The following is a 22,227-nucleotide window of genomic DNA, read 5'->3' on the forward strand; positions in this document are numbered from 1 at the left end:
ATTTTGAGGGTAGGTCTGGGGGCCTGATCCTCACATATTTAAATCGGTTTATAAAAGGAGTATTCCGTCGTTACATTTTTCAAGGGGGCCGGACTTTAGGGGGGTCGGAGATGTGGGGCCCAACGTTAGGTGCAGAAATCTTCGCTACAATCATACACCATGGTTTTCGTCACTGACTGTCGGTGTCTACATCTGCACATGCCAAAAGCGAGGCTGCAGTTGGGTTGACACCTGATCAAGCCATGCTTGAAGACGATTATCCGCGACCGTGCGCGGGTCAATTTCCGTGAGCTGCAAAGGCAAAACCTGAGTTCACGAGGGAGCTTTCCGGGTTTGTATTGGCCTTACTGAAGTGGCTGCACTCAGCTGTGACTGATCCACTTTCCGGGCCCAAGGAAGGCCTTGGTCGATTGTACGCTTAATTACGTCCGTGCATCAGTCGATTGGTTAGTGAGGGTGTTTCGGGCAGGTTACCCCTTGCAACGTGCCTACGTAATACGACTCCACTTAGATGACGCCGCGGTGAAAAACATTTGGGTTGCGGACCAAATTTCCGTATCAATACACACCAAGACCAATACCTCGACGCGTGATGGCTGAATCAAAGATTGCAGAACTGGAACGGAGGCTACGAGAGGCAGAGGAACGCGCGGAGGAAGCAGAGAAAGAGCGACAGCAGGAGCGACAACGCGCTGACGCGTCAGAACAACAAACTCAACCCACTACAATTGACGAATACATCGCTGCCTTGCATGATTTGGTTTTCTCCCGTTTTGAAATTGAACAGGACCGGAAACTGACCTCGAAGGGATCCATCACCAATCCGCGAAACAAATGGTGTCCCACGCGTATCCAACCATGGCCAGACTTTATTCAGCAGCAGAGAATAACATTCGGCACACTCTACGACACCTTCCCTACCACCAGCCGTGTTTTTGAGAATCGAGCCTTCCTCTCCGGCTTAGGAAAAAGAATTTCAGTGCGCAGGATATCAGACGAGAAGACGCTCGAATCCTTCCTCCACATCAGTGTCGAGGATCCAGTCAGAGCGATCATAGACCAGCTCAGGGAGGTGGAAGAAGTTAGAAGCGCATTCGACCTGGGAAACGGGATAATTTTTGAGAACCATGTACATGCCATCAGCGATGTTGCAGATGAGGTCGTCTACCGCGATACCCCATCGACACCACCGGCTACTCCAAACCACAGTCTTGATCTCAACCGGCTACGACCCGATCAGATCTGCGTCTACCGATCCGACAACGCGGGCTCGGAAAGACGCACAATGATCTACATCTCCGAGTACAAACCGCCCCACAAGCTTACCGCGCCGCACCTTCGCATTGGTCTACGCCCGATGAATATTTATACGGAAGTGGTCAACCGGAAGACCATCCCGACTTCGATGGACCCAGACGCACGTTTCCAGTATCACGCCGAGAGGCTGACTGCAGCCGCGATTACGCAAACGTACCACTACATGATCGAAGGGGGACTTGGGTATGGGCTTTTGACGACGGGTGAGGCGATTGTGTTTCTCAAGATCGACTGGTCCGAGCCTGAGACGCTTTTCTATCACCTTGCAGAGCCCAATGCTGAAGTGTTGGCCCATCCGAGTCATTTTCACTTGTGCACGGCAGTCGGTCAGTATCTGGCCTTTAGTCTCATGGCGCTGGGTTTGCCAGGTGAACAGCGATTGCGCGGACAGGACGAGCGGCACCAAGCGACCGAAAAACTCAAAACGTGGGCGGAAGATTTCGAGACGACGCTACGATCGATTCCGGAAAACGAGCGACACGCGCCGAACAGCTCACCCGGCTACCAACCTGAAACATATGAGAGTGTCGATCGATCTCCGTATCTACTCCGGAAAAGAAGACCTCGGCAAGTGGGAGATGAACCCAACAAGGAAGAGGTACATAGAGAGCCAGGAGAATCATCAGACGACGAATCAGCACGGGGTTTGCCAGACACGCCGAGTCCGGCAGAACGGCGCATGCGTCAAGAAGTTCGGGGGGGTCGGGGAACTCGACGCAGCGAGCGGATTCTAGCCCAACGGCCGCGGGGTGGGGGCGGAGGAGGAAGCAACGAGCAAGACAGGCCCTACTGCACACAAAGGTGCCTGTTAGGGCTCGTCCAGGGCGGGTTCCTCGACGTGAAATGCCCCAACGTGGCGCTACATAGACAGCCCAACTCTGACAGCAACCGCCATCATGGCTTGAGCCGCGCCTGTGTTCGTCACCCAATCAACCACGCCCATTTCCTCTCTCTTCTCCTAAAGCAGCTGAAATGGACACTAGACGATGGGATCACGCCTTTGGGGCAGGGAGGTGCACGCGGCGTATTATTCAAGATCTGGCTGATTGAATATGGTTATACCTTTGTCGGCAAAGGCACGATTCAGGCATTTGTCAAAGACCTTGAGCACGAGGCGGCGGTATACAAACGGCTGCATCCCATCCAAGGTATACATGTGCCCGTCTTCCTCGGGGTCGTCGACCTTCGGTCGATGAACAGGATATATTACTATGACCACCGGGTCTATGTAGTACACATAACGCTCTTGTCCTGGGGCGGATGTGACCTTGACGCGACAGAGATTGTGGGTAGTCGGGAGGGACAGTTCAAAGGGAAGGCGATGCAGTCGTTGCTCGCAATTCATCAACTGGGAGTAGCACACATGGATGTACGGGGAGCAAACATGCTTTTTAACACAGAGGTCAACGGTGTTATGATGATCGACTTCGAAAGAGCACTACTGCTGGAGCCACCTCGGTCTCCATTGGGCCAGGTGGTACCGAACAAACGAAGATGGAAGCCAAATGTGGTATATTCCAGCAAGTCGGGGAAGCCGGTTGGTCGAAGTCAAGTTAGCAGGGTATTTTCCGAGGACATTGGGCAGATGAAGATGGCCTTTGACTGGCCGCAACCGTTTTAACGCAAATAACTCGACCTGGAGAAGATTGTTACCGGCTATTTTAAGCCGTAGCGGGTATACACGCCGGGGCAGCGCTGACGAACAGGAAGAGTGTGGCTGTGTAAAATTCTAATCCTAACGCGAAGATGATCCTAAATATGCTCGTCTGTTTTGTACTTGATTTCTTCTCCTTTCCCTTTACCTTCCCGTTCGTTCTTTTCTAAATCAGTGTTTCAAACAACCGGGCCTAACTTATGCCATCTTATAAGCAAACAAGCAATATATTGGCTGGCTTGCCAACCACGATCGCATGCAAGTGTTTTAAACAGCCGCCGGTCTATACGGCGCCGGGATGGGGACTGCAACTGTCGGCGTCGCAGCCGAGTTCTGGACCGTTCGGGGGCCGATTGGGTATACAATCCTCATCACTGCGCTGTAGCGTAGTTTTAGGCGGTGGTGCGGGCTTTTGTAAATCGAAGGGCCTTGGGCTGAGTAAAACCTCTCTCTGGCATCGTTGTGCGCATCCATGGACTTTTGGGGCCTTCTTTTCGAGAAAAGACGATAGAGAACAAAGACATACAAGCCGACAGTTACGACATCTACGACAATCTCGATGATAATGCATACCGAAGTCCAGTCCTAGTCAGAGTAGTAGTAGTAGTAGTGTCTATTAACGCCGGGGCCGCGCGGAGTGCCGGCAACGACGGTTCTCCGTCTTTTCTCCCTCTCTTCTTGTCGCTCATGTTCGTCTTCCAGCACAAGGCGTCGAAACTCGTCTGGCACATCATCATGCCCATTCAGTGGCCTCCCGGCTTGCAGGTGATCCGCCAGCATCCTCACATGGTGCGGTAAGAGACGGTGTTGTTTGCCTTCGGACTCCCACCAACGATACCCTTTTGTGCAAGGCGGCCCAGTGCAGCGCATAAGCGCATATGCCTTTCTGATGCATGCGCCTCGCTCTAAACCGACAGTTCTGGCTTCCGAATCTTCCACCTGGATAGCTGTTGCTCCTCTTCTAGCGGATTTTCCAGTGTCCACACATACATAGTAAAATGTGCCAGTGATTGCAATCCTTTTCCCGTCATCTAATAACTTGCTCCATTCGCCAAGCTGCTTTGCGACGAAAGACCAGTCAATCTCTAGTTTTGGAAATCGTTTCGTACTTTTACCTATCTTGCGGTCGGTGACCGACAAGACATGTGGCGCGAACAGGCGGCACGAAAGCGGGCGCGATCCCAACCTGAGTTGACAACGTGGTACCGGACGGCGGATCTGTTAAGCCATGTTGCTTGAATTAGCATACGTACATGTATGCATGCATTCCACTCTAATTCGTGTGCCGTGTGCCTTGCTAGCCTGAAGGCGTCGTCGCGGAGGCTGTGCGTCGTGCATGATCAAAATGGAAATTTGAGGCAAAAAGTCATACAAATCGGTTGCCATTTCAGGTTGCCGTTCCGGGAGGCCCTTGCTTTTGAGCAAGAGCGCATTCCGATTTGAGGATCTGGAGCAGCAAATTGCGGGCCAAGACGCGGATGAAACGCTACTTCGTAGGAATTCAACCTATAACCCCTCACAGCACAGCTTGTTAGGGAACTTGGGCGCACCTATAATGCCCATACACGTGTCATACCACCGTGTCTCATTTACAAAGGTGAACGTTCGCTCTGCGTGCCTTGACGCTGTATAGCTTACGGAAATCCAGTTTTAATGGGACGCGCGCACCGAAAGATACCTATTCAGTAAAGATGGACTTCCTCAATTTGGGCCTTGCGTCCGCATCAAAAGCCTCCAAGGCTGCGCTGAGCGCTGCGCGCAAAATTTCGAATGACGCAGCCCAAAAAGCCGAGGAAATCGTTCCCGAGGTGGCAGAGCAGGTCTGCAAGATGGCAAGGGAAGCAGCCGCTGCTGCTGAAAAAATGGGCGAGAAAGCCGGAGAGACCATTCTCGATGCCGCAGCCCAGGCAGCCGCAAACCCTGGCAAAGCAGCTGCAGTTATCGCAGGGGCAGCTGGGGTTACCATGATTGCTGCCCCGGGTCTAGTTGCGATTCCAGCACTAGGTGTCTTCGGCTTCAGTGCTTCCGGGCCTGTTGCAGGTGAGTGAGCAAAGCTCTCGCAATTCGAGCGTTTCAGAGAAAGACTCAGAGATGAGAAGCATCCAAAATTTATTAGGTGCTAACCAATCTTTACTTTCTACTTTGCTGGGACACAGGAGGGATTGCAGCCGTTACGCAAAGTACTATGATAGGCGGCGTTGCTTCTCCTTCACTTTTCGCCCTCTGTCAAAGCGCGGCCATGGGAGGCTATGGAGTTGCGCCTGTGTTCGGAGCAGTCCAGGCCGGAGGAGGAGTTATGGCGGGATCGGCTGGGACGGTTCTGTGGATGAAATCAACAGCGAAGGACGACAGCGATGGACTCGAAGTTGAGTGAGTTAACGCTGCGGCTAGTCTTCGGCGGGCTAGGCGGGAGTTCGCGGGGTAATTTTTGGCGGGGGTCAGTGTGCGGCGGGGTGACTTGCGGGTCGGTTTCAGCTGCATCCTGCAGCTGGTCCACAATTGCTTTCAAGCCAAGCTGAAGGGAGGCTTCTCCATACGTATAGTTGAGTTGATTCTGTTGCACTAAAAACATCGTCAAAAACGAAGGCCTCCGTCAATGACTAATGCCAGTGACTTCGGTAAATATAGCCTGCAACAGATTCTGTATTCTGACCAGTGTTTCTGTAGCAATTTCCGTAGGAAGTTCGCAACTCGCAAGCTGGTAAATCTGGGAAGAATGGAAGCCAAGGCTCTGAGCAACCAACGCAAGCTGTGTCAATGTTATACGGTCTTCGCTAGGCCGTTTACTCTTGGCAAGGAGTGCCTGCTGGCTCTTTGGCACAACCGGCGACGCCAGGCTTTTCCTCATCGCACAGAGCCAGAGTTGTCTCTGTGCGATATCAAACTGTTCCTCCACTGTCGACACCGGCAGTTTGTGGAAATTCTTATCCGTGCTCTGTATGACGCAGGCTGAGTTTTCGTCACCTTGGAAAATATAACGGAGGGACTGTCGCACAGTCGAATCGCGTTCAACCTTCACAAGGTGCTTTATATATCTCGCACACCCTCCCAAGTAGCTCATATCATTGAAGAATGTGCTTAATGAAGGAATCCGTCTCTTGAAATTGCATACTGCATCAAAAAAGAGTTGGCGTTGTTCAGAGCTGGCTCCAGGCAGCAGCCTCCCAGTCTCCAAAGGTGACTCAAGCTGGCGCCGGTCATGCTTGGACAAGCCAGGGCATTTGCCTTCTAATGCTGCGACGGTATATCTGTCGATATTTCTGAGCAGCTGCAGCTGTCCTCGGACGAAACCTGTGAAAATTCTTAGTATCTGATCAAGGTAGTGCGAAGATTCCTGCGCGGTCGAGGTTAGTCGGACTATTGATTACTGCTTGATTGGCAGCACCCACCTCAACGCACTTCATGGCCATTATCTTGTGCATATTACCAAACGGCGTCTGATGCCACAAGCCAGGAATTACTAGGAGTGCCTGGAATTCATTCCTCAGTTTTCCAGAGGTAACATAGGTGAGGCATCGTCTTTCGTGCTTCGAAAGCACAGATTTCCAATGCTCTTCCAACGTCTGGTCTTTCTGCGACTTAGAAATAAGTATCTGTCGAAATATCCAGCCCAACGAGTCTCTAGGGCTGTTGTTATTTTCAGCTCTCAATCTTTGCACACTGCTCTCATTCATTCCTGATCAAGTAAGTTAGCTCTGGCCTGGGCTCCAAGTATACTATTGTACTCACCTTTCCGTGAATACAGCTTTACTACCCACCACTCCTTGTTTGTTTCCTTGGCTGCCTCTAATATCGATCTTCCGGCAACACACTCTATCGTTTTTGACAGTGGTATATCTAGTTCCACCAGTCGGTCATGAGAGCTTAACAATGCCGCATGGCTTGTCCTCGAAATCTCGATAGCAGTCTCTAGCAAATCATCATCAATAACTGCGGAAACGTGGTATCGTGACCTTGCATAATCCGGGAGCACTTCTAAGATCTTGGATAGCTTTCGTATCTTTTCTTTCTTTTCATCCTGTTCTGAGTCATTCCAATTGCAACACAGGGAGGCAAGCTTAATACGTGCAGTGCCTCGATAGACAGGCCCGCTTTGTGATAGGGGCATCATCTTGTATTGGGATGAAGAGAGCCTAATTGGGTATGTGGAATGTTTATGTCGGTCTCTGCCTAAAGTCTAAGACAATCGCCGACCAAAAATATTTAGGGTGACGAATTTCGGGCTCCGACCATGTTGGTTCTCTTCAATATGTCCTAGCAGGTGACTCATTGGATATAGAACTTCGTTAGTTGCAGCTGGATTTGGCTATTTTGCAACCACCTTCATTGTTGTGGAAGACGATCCGCTTGCGCCGAAAAAGAGGCAAAGGTTTTAGGCATGTTTTTGAAGCGCATGAGACTTGTGCGCATAAGGTCGGTAAAATGGTAGGAATTTGCTCCCAGGAAGGAATACCCGCGAAATGGCGGCCACGGATCGACCCAAGAGCAGAGTGGAGATGGTGGCTCTAACACATGAGAAAGTGTTATCTTTACGCTCCACCAACCGTCAACCTGGCAGGATGGCAGCCTTAGCCATGTAGCTGTGGGATTTTCATTCAGGATACTGTCAAGGGAATCAGGGACGCGCGGTGATAGGCTTCGATTCTCATGCTGTCACAACTGGACATCACTAAGTGAATTAGGGTGTGGGCACAACTGTTTAAGCAAGTGATTTTGGTATTCCGGAAATTTAGATGATAAACTGATTCTAACATTCATTTTTGTGTTCAGTATAGATCTGAGTTGGCTTGGTATACGCCCGTGCCAAATCACCCTCGCTTGCGGCCTCATCGGAATTAACCGAATAGCCTCCGGCAGCGAAAACCACGACTTCTCCTGCCTACACCTTTTTACCTGAGCCGGCGCTCGGGAGAACCATATCTGACCTTATGCCAAGCCGGCCGACACATCCTTCCATCCACTGCTTGACATCGGTAGCTCGGTGCAACTTTACTTCCGCTTTCAGCACAGACATTTGATCTTTAGAAGGTGGAAGCAGCCTAGTACTAACATCCGATATACGCCTTTTGTCCGTGATTTTGTATAATTATGGAAATGCCGAAACCAATCGAGGCCTGTTTCGTTATCGGTCCATCCATTAGGGGTAGGTTTAATGCGCCAAGATACGGGGAGACCGCCTTCTGTATACCAATTGGCCAAATGGTAAACGCCTTTGACGATGAGATATGGGAATACATCGTAGCCGTCGCCCCTAATGCAACAAATGGCAGTTGCCCATTCTCGATTTCCAGGCTGTATTTTTTGCTTTTTCCGCGTTTTTCGGACCCAGATGCGACCATATGGCCGCAAATCTGGCCCATCATAAAGCCGGTTTCGTCGAAATTGTAAATGTCGCAATTTTGAATGCCGTATTCGGCTTTTATATTGGCCACCAAACGAAACCACGCGTTTAACGCGTCAGGGTCCTCGCATAAAGCTCTTTGGAAATCGTAGGCGCGAGGAAAACGCGTTTTTAACTCTATGCGTCGCTGGACAAAGCGATAAGGCTATTCTTTGCCGACTGGTCGCGCGTCCCGCGCAGTAAGAAGATAGTCGGCCATTGCGGCCACATCGGCGATCTGAGGCGGAAACCCTCGGGAATCCAAATCTAATATGTATTGAACAATCGCTTCCTCTTCGCTTTCCGTCAATTTTTGACTCCGGGGCCGACTATCGGCCAAAGAGGCACGACCTTTTATTCGTGTCCTCAATGTAGTTCGAGGTACATTGTACAATGCAGCAACCGCTCGCACGCTTAGTTTTTTGAGGATTGAAGCTCAGTTAGCGCAAGGATGATTTACGCTTCGTTATTTGGCGATTCCATGGTTGTTGTGGTGGATTGAACACGTTGAAGAGAAAGGATGGTCTACAATTAAGAAAGTGGGCCGCCCACTGATGAACCACGTTATTCATATTATAAACTAAAAATAATAGACATGTATATAGTTGTGATCCAGGCTGGATATTGCGATATTTGGGATCTGGTGTGAAAGGCTTTGCAGCTGTACTGAAACACATGGTGATGCTTGACCTTTTCAGGCTACTGAAATGGTTTTTTTTTCAACCAGACCTTGCTTATATGCTTTATATATGGGTGAATAAAATGCTTCTGGGTGGGCGACAAGGCTATTTCGTTCCCCCCCCTTTCCTACGTACGTCGTATGGGTTCGCTCTCAGTCATGCTTCCCCTTTCTTTATATATTCCTACAACCTCCGCCCCCTCCAGACAGCTAATTTCGCAGGCTGTAGTGCTCTCTATCAAGACCGGTTACGGTGATCGACTATCCCAATCGGGAACTTGATTTCGTCGAGGACGTCGTGTCTGCTGGCTAGGTCGAAAGGCGGCGTGGAAAAGTTGGAGGAATATTTTTAGTTATAGGGAGTTGAATATTTAAACACATGTGCGCCTGATGGTTCTTCCATTATATCATGTTACCTTTGCCTAAGATCCCTTCACATTTCTAGCTGTTCTGCCCATAATCACCACGGCGGACCCGCTCCTTCTCCACCTCGAGGCTAAGGTCGCTGGTGATGTTGAATGCCTTATGGATCTCATCCGGCGACTTGCCCTTGATCATGTTGGCGACGGTTTTGCAGCCGACCTGCAAAAGCTGTTCAATATCGAGGTAGTTGCTGGCCTGGGGGTAGGTTAGTATTATTGACGAACCTTGTAAGGGAAAACATGGGACTAGAATTTACCAGAATGATCTCGAACAGCATTTGTAGGTCGACTTGCATAAACAACTGGTCCCACTCGTCGATATCCGTCGTTTTCCAGCTTTCACTGTTCTCACCGCTAACCAGCGCGGGATCGTTGCGGTGGTGCTCGCACCACTCGAGAACTTTTCTGAGAACAGCCTCGCTGACATTCGGAATCGGAATCGGCGTATGGGCAACCATGTCCTCGCCAAGATCGCCAATCAAGTCCTCGATCAGGCGCGAGCGGCAAGCGATGGCGCGATCTAGGCAGAGAAATTAGCAAATGTCAATGCATAGCGGCGGCCGGCCTTGCGTGAAGTAGTTACGCAGATGTCTGGGATAGGTTAGCAACATACCAACCTCGATGGTCTGGCCACCGTTGCTCTGAAGTTTCACCTTCTGAAGTTGCCCCTCCGCCATTTGGATATTGTAGTAAAGAAGCGTGATTACGCGCTAGATGATGGCGGCTTTGATGGTAATGCTGCTTTGATTGTTAGTTTTTCGAGGTGGGGGGATTGATTCGAGTTTAAGTGTGGCGGGAGGCACGGGCAGCACATCCTTTCAGCTTACTCGTACTAAATGGCTAGGCAGCTTGGAGCATATTTACCAAGGCAAGCTACCGGATTAGGCAGTAAAGCAATAAAGAGATGGGTTGAGGCTCACGAAAGAGGGCGGTATCTTATTGAAGCGGGTAGAGAAGGCTATGACACTAACCAACAAGCCGTTAGGGGCCATTTGTTGTAACAAGTTCTATTATGGTTCTTTACAGATCCCAAGTTCTGGCAATACCAATAAGATACTGGCTGCCGGCAATTGCACTTTCTAGAGCTTTACACCGAAACTCGGTTTTTCAGCTTTGGAGATTGCTATTTACAAGGTTAACTTTCGGTAGATGGCTCTGCCTCAATGGAAGGCCAAGCATCAGATTCGGCGCAAGCTGTGAACCTAAGACGCTGCCTCAAGAACCGGCTTACTTTTAGTATTTAAAAGAACTCCATAATTTCAGTCTTGACAGCATCAAGTGGAATTGCACCTTAGGTCTCGAATTTCTCATGATATGGAAGGCCCAGGAATATCTTCAGGGAATAAGAATGCACCAGGCAACAATGCCTCTTCAGATGCTGCCCATCAAGACACTCAGGTTGGAGGTGAGAGTGCTGCCTCCGAGAAGAAGCAAGCAAGCAAGACGAAAGCCGGTTCACAGCGATGGGATTCAGGAACAGACTTGAGACCTCTCAATATACAACGGTCGGAATCGAGCAATTTGCCTGCCAGCCTAGTGCCATCGCCAGTGCAAAACAACTTCCAAGAAGACACTCCCATGACTGGAACTTCTCCAGACCCGGCAGCCAGTTCCCTCAAATACCAAACTCCTAATGAGCCAACAAAAGAGCAGAACCCGTATTATGCCGATGAGTGCCACTTTGCAAGCGCCTTCACAAGTGTCCAGTCTGTGATGAAGACACATGCAGCAAAAGGGTGGGATACAACCATACGCCTGAGAGGACGCTCCACGTATCGTCTTACGAAGTATTATGGAATCTATTGGCTAGAAAGATCGAAGCATGAACTGTCAGAGTGTCAAGGACGATTCGAAGACGACAAAGAAAAGGCGAACTTGGAATTTAAAGGCGTCAACGCATTGGCAATCGAGTACAACCCGGAGCTTTGGCAACACCGATTTAACATGGATTATTTCTTCAACAAAAAAAACTGGGTGGAGAACAAAAATGGGCTCTTGCGGATGCCATGGGCTATGCAAGTTGAGCTCAAGTGGCTCAATATGAAGACGAAGGAGATTAAAAAAACCTGGGAGGTGCCAAGTACAGTTTGGAAATTGTTTGACAGTCGTGAAATGGCAGAAGAGGCTATGCTCAAGATCGCTAAGAAAAGAGCAGAAAGTTCCAGTACCATGGAGGAAGAAAGATCTCCGCAAGAGGCATGGAAAACCCCGGCGCCAGATGATCGGAACGAGACCCAGTCAGGTACTGGAGTGGAGACAATGTCTTCAGCTATTTCAGATGCGATCCCATCTACAGCCGTCAACGGAGGCATGACTACACTACCAAAGTACTATTTACCAAGCCTGTTAGATAATGTGTTACCGTTCAGGGACGGTCTATTGAACATGTTAACGCCCACCGAAGTATCCATGCTGTCAGCAGTCGGAGGCGTGGAACTCAGCGATCAAGAGAAGCGCAGATACTTGGACCTCAGAAGGGAAATAGTGTGGATCCAGCCTTTCTTTGAGGAGTTAATACCGCTGGGCTACAAACCCATGTTTTTGGGTAGGGACCTCGAAACACTTTCTCTTAGGATCTCGTATCCCTTACTGTACCACTCCGAAGGGTGGCGGCAACTGAATGTCATGCTTTTGTTGCCAAACTGTGCAAAGTGTCAGTGTGTGCTTGCGGCTACAATTATGTCGTTGCGCGACAGGTATGCTCACACAATGCTAGGAAAGAATATCGAAGATGCGGTGTACGAGACTGTCGCCTTCGCCCCTATTGGGCCGTATGGAGTGCGTGTCGAATGCACGTACATGAAGTTTGAAGCTAGAAGCGACCACAATTGTGGACCCGCTCCGGTTGGACCGGGAGCGTTTGCCTATCGGCACATAGAAGAAAGTGAAGTATGCACTACTTTGATTAGGGTTACTGGCCCAGATACCTGGGAGACTTTCAAAATAGATGCGACAGCCGACAAGTGGAGGGTTGTAAAGGTGCTAGTCGCTAATTCAAACCGTTCACCTCGCGACTCTATTACAGTAGTCAGCGGAGTCCGTATGAATCATAATTTGGGCGGAGGACCGACAATCGGCAGCGTCGGCGATATCACAACAGACGCTGACTGGAGTTTGGCCGAGGCTTTCCATTAGACGTACTGTCTAGCCTAACCAGTAATACCTAACCAGTAATACCTGATCGTCTCGTTCAAAGAGACGATGGATTTTTGCTGTTCAGTCTCCTATCCATTGGCTGAAGCTTGGTGCCAAAGTGCGTTGGGCGGTAGCTTTTTGTAGTTGTCATTAGGCTGACTGCAATTCCAAAATCCCTGTCTTTACTTAGCAAAAGTGTATATCTATCCGGCCGGATGCACGTTCCGTGGAGCAATTGGGATCTATTTCCAAATCTGCCGAAGAATCTGTAAATCTAGGTTTCTGGCTGGCTTCCTGCCACGTTCTAATCTGGACGCCATCGCGAAACACCCAGAGCCAGGGGTGCAACTGTCGTTTGTGGGATTTTTCAAAGATCCAATGGGTTAGAGCAAACAACGCGCAAAAGCATTTACAATATCTGCAAGCTGTTAACAGCCGGATGGTTAACTGACCAATGGGCGCATGAACTTCAAACCAATGTCTTAAAAAGTCATCACGTCGCATACAGGGCTTCCTCTGAAGGCCAGTTCAACAAAATTGAGGTCTCGTCAGTTTATAGGGATGCACATCGACTCCGATCAATCGATTGGCTGTCTTTCTGGGCTCAGCAGCAAGCTCTTGCTTACTAATAACACTGGATCAAAGCGCGCTGTAATAATACCTGATGGCGACGTTACATGGCGTGAAAACCGTCTCCAGCCACAGCAGAGCCATGTCACTGTCAGTATCACCAAGGGTACCGCCTCTCTTACCCATTTCTATAACGTGGACACCCGTCTTGGCCGGCTGGAAGATAATGGGAGCTTCCGAAGTAAGATATATTTGGCCTATTTGCACGGGCTTACATCCTTTGCTGTCCCAGATACCATGACTGGCTATACAGGCACGGAACAAGCTCTATCAATCTTACGTTCATCGGCCGTGCGATCGACTTCGCAATTGACAGATGAAGACTTGGAGTTGCTCCGAAGAATTAGCCGTCTTACACCCTCCAGACATACTTATCCCAGAGGTCTTGATGTGATGCAGCAGGTGCAATGGCTGCCGGGATTGAGCTTTCTCTCCCAATCCAGTCATTACTACATTGAGATACTGAGAATTCTCGAGCATGCCGACAATCAAAAGGCATTTTACTACGACAAAAGACCTAGCTTTGTGGAGCAGCTTCGTGATGCGCAGAGTTTAAACCCAAAACTAATTGAAAGAGACTGCGTTAACAACGCTTGGGTGCGATCTCCTGAGTTTGGCGCTGATGGCTTTACTACATTGAACGACAGGGTCTATGCTAGCAGAGACCGCGGCAGATCAGAGCCTGGAAAAGATGATTGCTTTGCTATGTCAAGGGTTATACACAGTGGTCAAGCCCTTTTAGCAGGTGACCCTGGGACCGGCCTCCATAACCGATTGTGGCAATTCTTCCGAGACAGAGCTACAGTCTACGGACCAAACCACGAGCAGCCCCTATCATCGCTCTCTTTCGATTCTGTCTGGCTCCAGGACCTTTTTTCAACCTTTGCTGAGCAGTGGTGCTGGATGCACAAGATGTTAAGTTGCCGACGCTCTGATTTGAATCGATTTCACCTCATGTCATGGCTTTCAGCCATTGCGTTCGCCGCCAAGGCTAGGCATGAAACGGTTAAGGATCTGGGAATTCTGCAAGTCCTTTTGGCACTTGCGGTGGGCCCCAATATGGCCGACATTCTCCCGCCTCCCATCGATCGGTTTGAATTGGCTAGCGGATAACGTTGCGCACCCCCTGTTCGGCACCCCCCCTGTTCGGCACCCAAAAATAACAACACTTTTATTTTTATCCTCCAACTTCTATTATAAATATCTCGATGAATCTTTCACTTTTGGATTTACTTTTTTCTAATCTTAATTCTCCATTTTCCAATGAAGCAATATACTGAAAAACAGCTTATATCTGCAATTAACGACGTCAATAATGGCAATCCAATTGCAAAAACCTCCCGAAAATGGGGAATACCTAGGTCTACACTTCAAAGTCGACTTAAAGGTTCTCAACCTTATAAAAAAGCACAAAGCCCTTTTCAAAGGCTTTCTACGGAACAGGAAAAGCATTTGGCTGATTGGGTACTTACCCAAACAGCTTTAGGGCTTCCGCCAACGCATCAAGAATTACGCTTTTTTGCCGAACGAATTCTTCAAGCCGCCGGAGAGACAAAAGGCCTTGGAAAACGTTGGATAACTCGTTTTTTGGCTCGTTATCCAATCCTTAAAACCCAAAGGCCCCGTCGAATAGATAACGCCCGGGTTAATGGCGCTACTACGGAGGTAATTAAATCTTGGTGGCTTTATATTACCAACCCGGTTATTAACGCTATTAAACCGGAAAACCGTTGGAATATGGACGAAACCGGTATAATGGAAGGTAAAGGATCTAACGGCCTGGTATTAGGGCTTAACGGGATCCGGCCGTTGCAACGGAAAGAGCCNAGTCGGATGTGACCCGTGAAGCGTATCGGAATCAAAGCCATGACATGGAATTTGGTTAGGAATCCAGTTTTATGTTTCCGGTGCCTGTGTTGGCCTCACCATGATTTCTTCTGGATGGGAAGGCTGACCCCAAGGTGGGGCACGATGGGCTTATCACCGGAAACAAGGGCTTTGATTGGTTCGTTTCGTATTTTGAGGCGATGAGCGGCCCCCTGAACTCGAGCAAGGCAACCGAAATAAGGTAGAGCTAGATTTGGCAGTTGCTTTTCACCTAGTCTCGCGTCTATCTATTCTGATCATATCAAAACATCAAGCATAGACAGCTGTCCAATGCGAGAGTCTAGGAAGGGAGATATGGGATAGAAGTACAGACCGGGGTCGGAACCGCGAAAAGAAAAACATGTTGGCAGGATGCTAATAATCAAGTGAAGACAATGATTCTGGATTTTTTGGCGACGCTTCAAACAAGTTCGTTTGCTTGACAAGGATTTCGTCATGGTCCCTCTAGGAAATGTCAAAGATACATTGGTAGACGCATGCCAGGGAGAAATTATGCGGCTAGTCAGGTGTGCTGACTGGAGGCGTAATTTCACTTCGCATAGAGGCTAGAACTAGGTTGGCAATCCAATGTGCTGCAAAAGTATAGCAGTCAAAGATTTAGCACCGAGAAGTTTGTTGAATTTTGACTGTGGTACTTTTAGGTAGCCTGCTTTCTCCTGCGGAGGCATGTACAATCCATCGTGCACATCTCCAGGCCCTGAGTATTGAGGCTAGCTTGATTTGATACTCCACTTCGAGCAGGGATGATGAAGCGGGTAGGGCGAGGTCTTTTGTAACGTGCAGATGGGCACAAACATGCCTTAATTAGTTGAGCACAGGGATGGTTACCTCAAATCATCTTCTTAAGAGGCTCCCTGAAAAAAAAGGCCAACAGAAACGAGGCTGTCACACAACGCGCCCCTTTAGGAAAGCTAGCATTAATTTCACCCCCGAAATGCTCCCACAAAGGCTATTAATTCCTTGGCGATACACTATGATGGTATAGGCTGGGAAAAACGACATGGTTCGCCAGCGAGGCCTCCAATTCGAAGAGCGAGGCAAAAGTACAGCTGAATTTGCAAACTAATACTGCCTTGCCCGCTTCAGGCATCCCCGCTCGGTTATATATAGATATTTCCACTGTCCTTGGCAAAACCATCCTAGAAACGTTCCTAATCTATAAAGATGCCTTTCGCACCCCCGCGAGGCCATGCAATCTCTGTTTCAACATGATTATCCCTAAACACACTATCACTCCTCAATGGTAATCCTTAAACTAAACATGTGCGAATTTATATACGAAGTTTTCAAATGCGGACATTACTTAAAATGGATTCAAATCTGTACCGAGGATGAGAAAAGGCAATGCCAACCAAAAGATACTACCTCAACCAAACTAGACTGTTGGTGCGAAATTTCCAACTGCGACCGCGAGCAAAACCAGGACCGTCGCGAAGGCCCAGGTAAAAACAAACCAGCTTCCGAAAGCCGTATAAATTCCACTAACATTACCCAGGGAATCGCATTAACGGTGGTTTTGCCGACGGTATTATCGACATGTCTGACATTGGACGGAACAACGACGAATAAACAAGAAGTGGGAACACTGTATCGAGCATATTGCCTGTTGTTAGAGCTGTCCACGAGATATATTTTTTTGGAGAAATATGGCTCCATACTGGCGGGCAGAAGGTTCTGCTGCAGTCCATCGGGCTGGGACATGGTTCTTCACCTCGCAGAGCTGCCAATGAAAGAACTTTGATCAAACTAAGTACAAGCCTGACAATGGCTGCTACGGGAAAAGAGCGGCTGGGATATTATAGATTGAATGGCAGTAATTAGATGCCTGGGATCTTAAATACTTTTTGTCATTTCCAACCTGCAACGCATCCATAAATTTTGCAATTCTTGAACATTATTCCAAGAACCAGGCAACCAAAAAGAAATGCGCTAAATGATCAACCTCTCCAAAGACTGCGCCCAAACTGTTGGGAATGATGACTGAAAGCAGAAATTTCATTCTTGGTTCGCACTCTCTACATGAAAGAAACCAGAAACGGCAACGTAATCTCGGGGAGGTCGAGGACAAACACTCGAAAACACGTCCGACCTCTCCCTGGGATCTTTTTGGGACCAATCAGCCGCGAGAGTCAAGACCGGGTCTTGAAGCCGCTCAGGCCAGATTAGATCATTGGTGGTTGCCTTTGTTTGTCATGGTTCGCCAACGCGGCTGTGCAAGGGTTGAATTCCTGTGAAAGGTATCACGGCGCTGGGGTATGAATTGCGTTAAAACTGGTCATACTTTTACAGCGCATTACCAAAGCAGGTTCTTTCGCCCATTTACTTAGTGCAGAAATGTGCCAAGAGAAAATACCCCTGAAACACTGCATGACCTCCTTTTGTCAACCTACACCGGATTCGCAAAGCAAGGAGGGCGAAGAATCTTGCCAAGTGCAGATCGAGAGGAACATATCCAAGTTGAGTGCCGGGATGCTCAGTGGAGGTGAAGGCCAATAGGAACGAGCCGGTCAAAAGGTTCCCGCAGAAAAGTCAGCATTAAATTCACCCCTGATTCTTCAACCACATTGATGATGATATCGATGATCCGTAGGGATTCCAAGACAAGGCTTCAATACGTCATATCACAGCCTCGCACCGGTCAATCAGTGTGCCTTCTTTTTTGATCGTGGCCGACCAATCGCTTCTACAAAAATCAAATAGGCCTGTTTCGAAGCCGATCGCAATTTCAAGTTGCGTGCGCCCGATTTGTATGTGAAGTGTCCGAACGCAGTAAATATTGCCGCTGCCGAGTGGGATTGGAATGAGGCATAGCTTGACGGAGAACCGGATGGTATTCCGTATGCAGGGGTTAGTGGTTTAATTAGCCTTCCTGTCGCTGAAAGCCGGTATGACAAACTTGGAAGCATAGCAGCCTTTTGGCCCGGCCAGATTTGGAAGTGGACAAATTAGTTTAACTCTTGTCGTTAGCTTCCATCTGGAATGTAGTAAAAAACTGCAATGAGGTGTTTGGTGATGGATGCAAGTCAGCCCTCCGGAAGAAGTCGCCTGTATTACTCTCAGGTAGATCACTTAACTGCAAACATAGTTCGGCACTCAACTGTCATAATTCGTTTTTTTAAAACCAGCGGCTCTTTCCATTCATTTTCACATGAATCACACCAGGATTTACTTGCAACTTCCCAAAAGCTAGGAAAGGGAAAGCCCAAAACGCCTCATGCTTTCTGGGTAACGTTGAACCGCCCGCTGACTACGATAGATGAGTCAAAGTCACTTTACGGCATGGATTGTTTTATCGGCTCGGTTTGCCCGAAAACTGCATGCATTTGAGCCGCAACTCATTGGTTCGCTCGTGCAGTCCGCAAAAAGAAGGCAACCGACTAGCCTTTGGAAAGCCAAAGGCAAGGTTATGCGGTATATGATTGACATATAAAGCCCAGCTATCATCATCGTCTGTTTGCGTCTCTTATTTCAGTAACGCAGACCGTAAATCACCTTTTGTTTGACTTTTTTTCCCCAGAGCATTGGGGTGAGGAAATATGCCGAACAATCAGACTGATCAATGCCCGCAACCGGCTGGCAATAGACGGACATCCAGTCAACATCTTCCTCAACATGTTGGATCCCCTAGGCGGGGAGCTGGAGCATCAGAATCAAGAGATTCCTCTACCCCAAACGCGGACCGCGACGCTGGCCTAGACAAGCCGAGAGCTAAGAGGCAAAAGTGGTCTCCTTCACAAGAACCAGCCTTGTCAACCAATGGGAAAAACGCGTCGTCAAGTCCCAGAGGTACCCCTTCAACTGCCCAAGCAACGACAGCAACCGCACATCAAGGAACAGCAGAAGAACCGGCTACAGATCCCAACAATGGTTTCGAACCCATGCCCCGGGCGCGCAAATCACGTTGGCAGGATGGAACCCTGGGAATGACAAACTCACAGGCGGGGGTGGGAGCCCCCACCACTCAAACACGCGGAGCAACAAATAATGCGCGTGTTGGGCCATCGGGCCAACAGAGCCGGCGCGCTTTGGGCTCAAGGGGAGGTGGCGGGGTCAGCGACGCCACCGGTGAAGTCGAAAAAGTCAACGAGTTGGTAAAGCAGCCAGAGACGCGTCCTATAGGTCAGGAGCAGTTGGTGGCTGAGGTAAAAGGCATATATGCTGGGTAAGTCTCGGCCCCGGCGTGGACCAAAGCACAAGATACGGGCGGCCTCCCGCCTGCCTGCCTGCCTGCCTGCCTGCCTGCCGAAAGGGGGGTCCGTGTAACAAGAAGCCTTACTGCCTGCATTCGAGTGGCTCATCTGGAGGGAGGCTGCCATCTGAGATCCATGTCGTACTAATTTTGCTATAATCTAGTCTTGTTATGGTCGAGAACAAATGTATAGAGGTCGACAATGCACAAAACTCGCTCAATAACGATTCGGCTTCCCCCAAGCTCAACACCGACCAGTGGCAGGCTCTCATTGCCTTGCACCGGACGTTGCTACACGAGCACCACGACTTTTTTCTCGCCTCGCAGCATCCTTCGGCGAGCCCAGCGCTGCGACGACTTGCCACCAAATATGCAATGCCGGCGCGCATGTGGCGACACGGCATCCATAGTTTGTAAGACTCCATGAGAATTTCGTCACGGTTTTCTTTTCTTTTTTCTTTTTTTTATACGAGGCAGGCGAGACTGACCCTTTGTTTTACTTGAAGTTTGGAGCTGTTGAGGCACCGTTTACCACATTCACTTGAGTATATGCTCACATTCATCTACTCCTCGTACTCTATGATGGCACTTTTGTATGAAACTGTGCCAGCTTTTGAATATACTTGGATAGAATGTTTGGGAGACCTTTCACGATATAGGTAAGTACGCCCCTTTCTGTGTTCTGCTCTTTTGAAAAATTGCCCGCCTAATTGGTATTGCGTGAGTTTAGAATGGCCATCGAGGACGATGATGTTCGCGACAGGGAGGTCTGGACAGCTGTTTCTCGTGACTGGTACTCGCGAGCTAGCGATAAGGCTCCCACCACTGGACGCCTGTATCACCATCTAGCAATTTTGGCGAGACCTAATGTTGTAGCACAGCTTTTTTACTACGCCAAAAGCTTGTGTGTGCCCATTCCCTTCAACAGCGCCAGGGACTCAATTCTCACCCTTTTCGAACCCATTATGGCTGGCACACACGGTAAGCTGCACGCCGTTGATCGTGCGCTGGTCAGATGTCACGGGACTTTCTTCACCGGCAAGGGCACCGAAGATTTCGAAGATGCGCGCAATGAATTTCTTTCGAACCTCGACCTAGCTGTGGCCAAAGGTGCACGCCGCTGGCTGGAGGCAGGATATCAAATCGCCGTAACAAATCTTTGTGCACTTTTGGATTACGGCCTGCCTACCAACGTTCTCATGAGGGCACTTGACGCCTCGACCAAAGACAGTCCCATGCCGAAAATCGTAATTGGGGACGAGCCGGCTTCGGCTAAGTCCCAAGAAACTTCAGAGACGCAGAAACCGTCCAATACTAATGATGAAAATGCTCCAGTTGCCACCGCCACGGAGGCCAAAGATGACGTGGTCGACCTCTCCAAGCATTTTAAAGAAGTTCTGCAGTTTGTGGAAAGCACAGATACAATTGTTCTTTCACGGCTGGGGGATTTGAACATACTTTCTTATCTCAACGTTAGACTCATGTTCTTGCATCAGATGGCCATCCTGAAGGGCCCAGGCGGGGCTGAGGTTAAACCACCAGCGATGTCGCATCTCGAGGCTTCTTTCCCTTGGCATCTGCTCAGTTTATGCTTGAACTCTTTTGCAGCGGGTTTTGAAACTCCCAAGAAATACGAGACGAGCGAGTTCCCCCGCACGGCCGAGAAGAGGCCGCTTCCCGAGGATTGGGCAATGCGAGGGCTTGTGTGGGCGGAGATGGCCTTCCCGGCCGACCATTTCAGCGTCAATGAAAACATGGAAGAAGACGAGAGGACGTTTGAAACCCCATCGATGAAAGATCAGCGTCGTGAGAGGTGTCTATGGCTCGCTTACCAAATCGCCCAGATTGAAACGTCAGAGGACGGCGTCAAAGAGGGACGTTGGATCACGTATAATGCCGCCACAAAGAAATTTCGACCGGCTGCTCAGTACGTGTCGGACGTTGAAATATGTCCTCCCGTCACCAAGGCCACGTACGAGGATGTCCTCCTAGAGGAGCCCACATTGTCAGTGCGAGAGCAAGAAAACAAAAAGCCAACCATTCAGTCTGCTGAGAAGAGTCGTGATAGTAGTTAGGAACTCAAGTTATTACTGGTGATGAGCAGGTATAAATATACAAGGCCAATCCTTCTCCAAGCCCACTGACGACAAAACTGAGGAGGCGCTTCAGGATTTTAGTGAACACGAGTGTCAGACAGAGGAAGATTCTTTTACCCTTCACGATCTGAAGAATTGCAGCCAAGGTGTATGTTCCCCAATGGAGGACCGATTGGACTCTTGTGCACAGGACACATCGACAGGGATGGAAGACGGACTGGGCCATTGGATTGTGGGACGGGTTTGGGCTGATGGTCGGAAGCGTCTCGGGTCGGGAAAGCCTGGGGAAAAAGAGAATCCCTTAGACCAACGAGGATTTTCCCGTCAACCTCGAGAGCGCTTGATCGATACGAGATGACCTCCAGGAACTGTATCGTCTTATCGAAAAGGTAATTAAGCTCACCAGGGTTGATAAAATGTGAGAGGTGCTGGTTCCTGTGGACCGCGGCAAGGGTAATCAGGTTGCCCCATTGACTAAAATGCATCAAAGAACAAATGTCAGCGTGGGAAAAGGAGAAGAAAAAATACAAGTCCCCAAAACTTACGCCTGAGCAGTACCAAAGATGTTGGTGACAATATACCGCCTTTCAGCAAGATTGTGAAAGGCTTTGGTACTATGAACAAGCGCATTGATGCCCGTCTTTGCTAGTGCCAAAACAGTTTTGTCGTTAGGATCGAGGAGCTCATTCAAGGGATCGGTCATGTCGAGCCCTTCCTGCATCCTCTGATAATCTCGCATCAGTATAGATTTGATGATGGGCCGGCAAATAATGTTCCTGGCACTCCAATACTTGGCTCGCAGTCTAGCGTCGAGGATGTTGTCGGCCGGAGTCTGGGG

At 49.2% G+C, this 22,227-nt stretch overlaps 7 protein-coding genes across 7 annotated transcripts; 5 read left to right on the top strand and 2 right to left on the bottom strand.

Annotated features, from left to right (window-relative positions):
• Positions 1-592: 592 nt before the first annotated feature.
• PgNI_12509 (uncharacterized protein) lies at positions 593-2,938 on the top strand (the record flags this gene model as incomplete). Its single annotated transcript, XM_031132457.1, has 1 exon — positions 593-2,938. One exon carries the CDS (start codon positions 593-595, stop codon positions 2,936-2,938), a length of 2,346 nt encoding a protein of 781 aa, XP_030976004.1.
• A 1,724-nt stretch (positions 2,939-4,662) lies between these two features.
• PgNI_12510 (uncharacterized protein) lies at positions 4,663-5,345 on the top strand (the record flags this gene model as incomplete). The annotated part of the gene is made up of 2 exons (XM_031132458.1): positions 4,663-5,011; positions 5,128-5,345. The coding sequence occupies 2 exons, from the start codon at positions 4,663-4,665 to the stop codon at positions 5,343-5,345; spliced, it is 567 nt and encodes a 188-aa protein (XP_030976033.1).
• A 318-nt stretch (positions 5,346-5,663) lies between these two features.
• PgNI_12511 (uncharacterized protein) lies at positions 5,664-7,082 on the bottom strand (the record flags this gene model as incomplete). The annotated part of the gene is made up of 3 exons (XM_031132459.1): positions 5,664-6,328; positions 6,357-6,647; positions 6,701-7,082. Coding segments are annotated over 3 exons (1,338 nt in total), but the record flags the coding sequence as incomplete, so codon positions are not given.
• Positions 7,083-8,977: 1,895 nt separating this feature from the next.
• On the bottom strand, positions 8,978-10,300 carry PgNI_12512 (uncharacterized protein). Its single transcript, XM_031132460.1, has 3 exons — positions 10,066-10,300; positions 9,710-9,972; positions 8,978-9,648 (listed from the first exon to the last, which is right to left on the bottom strand). The coding sequence occupies exons 1-3, from the start codon at positions 10,127-10,129 to the stop codon at positions 9,472-9,474; spliced, it is 504 nt and encodes a 167-aa protein (XP_030976032.1). The 5' UTR covers positions 10,130-10,300; the 3' UTR covers positions 8,978-9,471.
• Positions 10,301-10,766: 466 nt separating this feature from the next.
• PgNI_12513 (uncharacterized protein) lies at positions 10,767-12,587 on the top strand (the record flags this gene model as incomplete). The annotated part of the gene is made up of 1 exon (XM_031132461.1): positions 10,767-12,587. One exon carries the CDS (start codon positions 10,767-10,769, stop codon positions 12,585-12,587), a length of 1,821 nt encoding a protein of 606 aa, XP_030976028.1.
• Positions 12,588-16,365: 3,778 nt separating this feature from the next.
• On the top strand, positions 16,366-16,640 carry PgNI_12514 (uncharacterized protein; the record flags this gene model as incomplete). Its single annotated transcript, XM_031132462.1, has 2 exons — positions 16,366-16,546; positions 16,600-16,640. Coding segments are annotated over 2 exons (222 nt in total), but the record flags the coding sequence as incomplete, so codon positions are not given.
• Positions 16,641-20,024: 3,384 nt separating this feature from the next.
• PgNI_12515 (uncharacterized protein) lies at positions 20,025-21,368 on the top strand (the record flags this gene model as incomplete). Its single annotated transcript, XM_031132463.1, has 1 exon — positions 20,025-21,368. The coding sequence occupies one exon, from the start codon at positions 20,025-20,027 to the stop codon at positions 21,366-21,368; it is 1,344 nt and encodes a 447-aa protein (XP_030976031.1).
• Between the last annotated feature and the right edge of the window lie 859 nt (positions 21,369-22,227).

Source organism: Pyricularia grisea (assembly GCF_004355905.1).
Source record: "Pyricularia grisea strain NI907 chromosome Unknown Pyricularia_grisea_NI907_Scaffold_13, whole genome shotgun sequence".
Lineage (NCBI taxonomy): Eukaryota > Fungi > Ascomycota > Sordariomycetes > Magnaporthales > Pyriculariaceae > Pyricularia > Pyricularia grisea.

What these genes read in the sequence shown, in the direction of transcription:
- PgNI_12512 (XM_031132460.1), bottom strand. Translation starts at nt 10,129, where the DNA reads ATGGCGGAGGGGCAACTTCAGAAGGTGAAACTTCAGAGCAACGGTGGC. An exon ending in TGGCCAGACCATCGAGGTTG is followed by an intron (nt 9,973 to 10,065) that starts GTATGTTGCTAA and finishes TTCTCTGCCTAG; the next exon opens with ATCGCGCCATCGCTTGCCGC. An exon ending in TGCTGTTCGAGATCATTCTG is followed by an intron (nt 9,649 to 9,709) that starts GTAAATTCTAGT and finishes ACCTACCCCCAG; the next exon opens with GCCAGCAACTACCTCGATAT.